At 40.7% G+C, this 6646-nt stretch overlaps 1 protein-coding gene across 1 annotated transcript; it reads left to right on the top strand.

Annotated features, from left to right (window-relative positions):
- The first annotated feature begins 2160 nt into the window (after positions 1-2160).
- RBMXL2 (RBMX like 2) lies at positions 2161-5251 on the top strand. Its single transcript, XM_045371441.3, has one exon. The coding sequence runs from the start codon at positions 2289-2291 to the stop codon at positions 3471-3473; it is 1185 nt and encodes a 394-aa protein (XP_045227376.1). The 5' UTR covers positions 2161-2288; the 3' UTR covers positions 3474-5251.
- The last annotated feature ends 1395 nt before the right edge of the window (positions 5252-6646 follow it).

The raw sequence follows: 6646 nt of genomic DNA, 5'->3' as shown, positions 1-6646 counted from the left end.
TAGAGTCAGGAGATTTTTTGTTCCCCTATAGACACTAAATATAATGTCTTAACATATGTCCCTGAGTTGTCTTTCCGAAACCCAGATCCCACCAAACAATTCCACAGGCAGGTAGAACTCAGATAAGAGGGAACTGAGGACTAAACTCTGACAATCATTTTTTTGTTCTAAATATCTTCCTGAGGGGCCTGGATGGAGTCACACTCAGGAGCCAAAGCTCATTCTTCTCTGCTGACTGCAAATTCTCTTCCTTCACCAACTGCAAATCAGAAAATCTTTGAATCTACCTATGACCTGTAAGCCCCCCGACTTCAAGAGCTATCTCTCTTTTGGGCCAACACCAATGTGTAACCTCCATGTATTGACTTATGATTTTGCCTGTAACTTCTGTTTTCCTGAAATTTACACTTTCCTTTAAAAATCTTTACCTGTAAGCCATGAGGGAGGTCAGAATTTAAGAGTAGCTGCCTGGTCTTCCTTGCTTGGAGCCCTGCAAATAAATGCCCTCCTTTTTCCTGCTGCACACCTCGGTGCGGATATCTTGTCTTATTGTGCCAGGAGAGCATATCTCAGGTTTGATTAATAAGTGGCACAAGTGAACCATCTGGAGTGATGGAAATGTTATAGATTTTAATGTGGGTCATGGTTACATGGATATACAAATATATAAAAGTTAATCAAGCAGTAACTTATAAAGTATTTACTTATAAAGTAAATTTACTTTATAAGTAAATTTATTTATAAAACTTGATTTTATAAGTAAATTTATTTATAAAACTTGATTTTATAAGTAAATTTATAGACAGCATTTTTAAGTTAGCATTCAATAAAAACATTAAGGGCAGTCATTCAAAAAAGTAGAAATAGAAGGCATAACTTCTTCCATAGTAGAGGAAAAAGAAACAAAGACAAATCACTTATTACAAGAAAAGGCATGAAAGATGGAAAAAAAGGAAGAGGAAAAGGCATGCCTGATAGCAAAGATTTAGGAAGAAATCGCAAAAGTACTGAAAGATATAAGCGTCACACAAAATGGACTAAGGAAAAAAGATTTTTACGAATGATGAGGATCATTACATAAAAAAGGTATTCACCAGAATACGTAGCAATTCTCATTTTTTATATATCTCAAAATATAACCTTAAATTACATGAAGCAAAAACCAGACATAAAAACAGAGAAATTTACAAATCCACAATTATGGTAAATTTTAAGAGAGTGCTAGTGTTTGCCAATTCTATCAAATAAAAAATAAGTTAGAAAAGGGAAGATTTAAATACCACAAAATAAGAGAGAACTTTGTCAAACATTTAGAGAATACACTTTCTGCTCAGTATATATGGAACATTAATTACACCATATTAGGTCACAAAGCAAGTCTCAATGAAAAACAATGGATATCGTACTGAGCATATTATAAAATAACCAACAGGTACATATGTTTGAAAATTTACAAACATACTTCTTTAATACATGGTCCAAAAAGGAAATAATAAAAATGAGAAAATATTAGGAACTGAACAACAGTGAAAACAACATATATAACTGCTCAAGGCATGATATTAACCGGTGCCTAGAGAATAAGTTCTAACCTTAAATATAACAATTAGAAGAAATATTTTTTAAACTCTTAATGTGCTAAGTGCCTTATTTAAAAAATTAGAAGAGAATAATATAAACAATAAATCCAATAAATGTAGAAAGAATAAAGACAATAGCACCAAAGAAAATCAAAACAAGATCGAAAAGGCTAAAAGCTGATTATTTTTAAAAGATCAGTAAAATAAAATTTAAACTTGTAAACTGTTATTACTCTATTTTTCAATAATTGAAAAATGATTTTTAACTTAATAATTTTAGTAATAATTAAAATTTAACTATTTTTTTCTGTTTGAAAATGGTTTGGGTAACTTAGGTTTGGGATCATTATAATTGTTCTCATTAAAAGAAATAGAAAAAAATTTTTTCCACCTAACGGCTTTTCCCTGAGCTTTCAGGAGGCCATTAAAGCCGTTAAGCCCGGGTCAGGTGAATAGGAAGTTAAAGACTAAAAAGGAGACACAGAACTGCCGACTTTCCCGACGGCGAATCTGCCCTCCGCAGACAGCCGACCAATCACAGGCAGTAGGGGCGCGCCCTGCAGCAGGCTAAGGCAGCGGTTCCGGGGACTAAGCCACTACGCGCCGCCCGACCGGTAGGAGCCGCCCTAGACGAGCGAGCTCGAAGGCCTCGACTGGCGCCGCCTCATCGCCTCCCACCGCCACTGACCGACCGTTCGACCGGCAGACATGGTTGAAGCGGATCGCCCGGGGAAGCTGTTCATTGGAGGCCTCAACCTCGAAACCGACGAGAAAGCCCTCGAAGCCGAGTTTGGCAAGTATGGCCGCATCGTCGAGGTGCTCCTGATGAAAGACCGAGAAACCAACAAGTCGAGGGGCTTCGCGTTCGTCACCTTCGAAAGCCCCGCAGACGCCAAGGCCGCCGCCAGAGACATGAACGGCAAGTCCCTGGATGGTAAGGCCATCAAGGTGGCCCAGGCCACCAAACCGGCGTTCGAGAGCAGCCGGCGAGGCCCGCCGCCTCCTCGCAGCCGCGGTCGCCCGAGGTTCCTGCGCGGAACCCGCGGAGGTGGCGGCGGCCCGCGGCGTTCCCCCTCCCGGGGCGGGCCCGATGACGACGGCGGCTACGCGGGAGATTTCGACCTGCGGCCCTCCAGGGCCCCGATGCCTATGAAGCGCGGGCCGCCGCCGCCGCCGCGCAGGGCCGGCCCACCCCCGAAGAGGGCCGCGCCGTCGGGTCCGGCTCGCAGCAGCGGCGGTGGAATGCGCGGGAGGGCCCTGGCCGTGCGGGGGCGAGACGGCTACTCAGGACCACCGCGCCGAGAGCCGCCGCCCCCGCGCCGCGACCCCTATCTGGGCCCGCGGGATGAGGGCTACTCGTCCAGAGACGGCTACTCGAGCCGAGACTACCGCGAACCCCGGGGTTTTGCCCCCTCGCCCAGAGAGTACACCCACCGCGAATACGGCCACTCCAGTGTCCGGGACGACTGTCCCTTGAGAGGCTACGGCGACCGAGACGGCTACGGGTGTCGCGACCGTGACTACGGGGATCATCCCAGCAGAGGTTCCTACCGAGAGCCCTTTGAGAGCTACGGAGACCTGCGCGGCGGCGCCCCAGGACGGGGGACACCGCCATCTTACGGAGGAGGAGGCCGCTACGAGGAGTACCGGGGCTGCTCACCGGATGCCTACAGCGGCGGCCGCGACAGTTACAGCAGCAGTTATGGCCGGAGCGACCGCTACTCGAGGGGCCGAGACCGGGTGGGCAGACCAGATCGTGGGCTGTCTCTGTCCATGGAAAGGGGCTGCCCTCCCCAGCGTGATTCTTACAGCCGATCCGGCTGCAGGGTGCCTAGGGGCGGAGGCCGTCTAGGAGGCCGCATGGAGAGAGGAGGAGGCCGGAGCAGATACTAAGCAGGAACAGACTTGGGACCAAAAAGCCCTTTTCAAAGAAACTAACAAAAAGAAGAACCTGTTGTATGGTAACTACCCAAGGACTAGTACAAGGAAGAGTTGTTTTTACCTTTTAAGAATTTCCTGTTAAGATCGTCTCCATTTTTATGCTTTTGGGAGAAAAAAACTTAAAATTCGTTTAATTTAGTTTTGGAATTGTTAACGTTTCTTTCAACAAGGTCATGTTAAAAGTATATGAACCTGAGTACTAGTCTTCTTATATTTACAAGTAGAAATTCGATTAATGGCTTCTTCCCTTGTAAATTTTCCTGATAAATGAGGCAAACAGTCCTAAGATCTTTCATAAACATCTGCTCACCTAAAATGGAAAAATGGATCATTCTGCTCATTTAAACCAACTAGATTTTGGGTAGAGAGTGGGAGGGATTGGTGTATGCTACTCTTAAGATTTCAGGGTATCTTTCAAACTGAATCTCTGTTTCCAGTATTAAAAACCAACCAGCAACAACAACAACAAAAGTGATTTAGATCAAATGTTTATGTAAAGAAAATTATATTCAGTCAGTAAATCTGAAAAGTAAATGGATAATGTTGGCCATGTTTTGCCTTTTTGCCTTTTCTTTGGGAATCTACAGGATCACCTGTCCCCTCAGTCCCAAAAGTACTATTTATGTTTTGAACAACAGTGGAATACTATATAAAAGGTTTGGCCAACCAACCACAAAGCTACAAAACAAGCAAACCCAAAATCCTTCAATTGATAGCATTCATTTTCACCACCAACAAATTATTAAGAAACAAGTAGAAAATAAACCAGTGGTGGATTTGGGGACCATAATGGCTTCCATTCCTAACTCCAAGCTACTTGCCTTTGGCTCTAGAGCCAGCCACTGAGTCCTGTGGAGAGAATTGAGCTTCTTCTCTTAGGGGTGGAGGAATCAAAAGTGAGCAGCTTCAGAGCTCGGGAGCAAAGGTCAGAGAATCCCTGAAAGAGCTTGGCGTTTCAACCTCAGAGGATCTCAAACTGGCATGAAGGGGCTGGTTTTCCTGTCCACAAAAGGCGAGGGGTTGGATGGGTTGTCTCCTAGTTCTAAGGTAGGGAGAAGGGCTTCAACCGAAAAAGATTAGAGTCTTTCTCCAAGGTGTGTCAGGAGGAACATAAGTTTCCTCTTAAACATCTTTTCCATTCAGCACCTGTGGATTCCCCAATTTATCTGTGAGAAAGTTAATTGTATAGTCAAGGGACTGTAGCAACAAGAGAAAGAAGGATCGGGTTAAGGAGTATGACCCATGTTCAGTGTAATAATTGCTGGAGGAAACAGATAAGGGAACAACAACAAAAAGTACTTAAAGGGATCTGAACGCAACACACTCACATACACAACTTTTAAAAACATGATTTTTTTGACAAAATAATAAAGTAGGTGCATTAAAGGAGAGGACACACTAGTGGCTCAGAAGATCAAATGCAAGAAATAGCTAAAACATGATCCAGGAATTAATCTAGCAAAAATAAGATCTTTATGAAAAAATTACTAATCTTTATTAAAGGACATAAAAGAAGAACTATAAGAGATTGATATGCTTATGGTTGGGAAGACTTTATTATAACTATTCTCAACCTCATCAAATTAATTTGGAAAAACAATACAACTTTAAATGAAGTCACTTCACGATTTCTTTCACACAGCTCACCTCCCCTCTTGCCTAATAACACTGTTTATTTGTGTTGATCAATGATGGAATAATAAAAGATTTGGTAAACCAACCACAAAAAATATCAATAGCTTCATTTCACCACCAACAAATTATTAAGAAACAAGTATTTAGAAAAGAGACACTACTGGGAGAGAGAGCTAATCCTCAAATTTGCATGGTGGAATAAAGAACAAGAAAAGCCAAATCAATTCAGATGAACAGTTGTTAGGAAGTACTCATCCTACAGATACCAAGACTTATTACAAAGCTCTAGCAATTTAATGGTATGGTATCAGCAAACAAGGATAGACCAATAGACCAAAACTGTGATCTTAGAAACGAGTCCACTTCTGTCACATTATACAACAGAGGTAATTTTTAAAAAGTCATTGGTGGCAAAATGAACTTCTAAAAAAAAAAAAAAGACTATCTGTTAAAAGATAAACTGAGATTCCATAACAGCATATACAAAAATACATTCCAGATGGTTTGAAGATTTAAATGTGAAGAGGAAATTTTTAAACACTTAGAAGAAGATGAAGAAATGTGTTCACCACATTGGGGTCGAGAATTCTATTTTAAGACAAAAAGCACAAACTTAGAAGGAAAGTATTGATAATGTTTTCCACATTATTATTAAGGTATTTTAATGATAAAAGTGATGATTAACAAAGTGAAATTTCAAGCCATAAATTGGAAGAATATATTTACATTGAAATGACTTCCAAAAGAATGCTTAAAAATCAGTAAGAAGAAAAAAATACCAAGAAAAAAATGGACAAAGGACTTATATTTTTGATAGATGTGTAAATTGATACAATCATTTTGGAAATACTTTTAGTAACGCCTAGTAAACTTGGAGGGTGCATACTTTAGGACCCAGAAATTCCATTTCAAGGAATGGACTTAGAGAAATTTGCACATGTTCACAAGGAGATATGCACAAGATTGGTCAGTAAGGCACCCTTTGAATGTTTACAACAAAAAATAGTCTACCTGGAGTGGATCAACTGAGATTTACTCTTATGATGAAGCTCAGGGTAGAAGCCAATATGAATCAGCCAGGTCTACATGTATCATTGTGGGTAAATATCAAATTATTAATATTTGGTGGAAAAGGCAAATTGCATAAATATAGGTATAGTAAAAAACAAAATAGAATTTGAATGATAGCATGAAAAGTCAGGATATTTAGAGTTAAGAGGAAAGGAAAAAGATGGGATGAGGAGTGGACTTCAGTAAAAAAATAAAATTTGAATGATAGCATGAAAAATCAGGATATTTAGAGTTAAGAGGAAAGGAAAAAGATGGGATGAGGAGTGGACTTTAGCTGAATGTTTTATGTCTTTAAAAGTGATGGCTCTTAAGCAAAACTGACAAGTTTAACATCTTAAGTTTCTGTGGTCTGTACATTGGCATCTCTTAATCCATAAGTTCAAAATATTTTATAATACAAATTTTAATATTAAAAAATA

The sequence above is a fragment of the Macaca fascicularis genome, chromosome 14, assembly GCF_037993035.2.
Source record: "Macaca fascicularis isolate 582-1 chromosome 14, T2T-MFA8v1.1".
In the NCBI taxonomy this organism is placed as follows: domain Eukaryota; kingdom Metazoa; phylum Chordata; class Mammalia; order Primates; family Cercopithecidae; genus Macaca; species Macaca fascicularis.
Note: the sequence above shows the minus strand (reverse complement) of the source record. Positions and strands in the feature narration are given on the sequence as shown.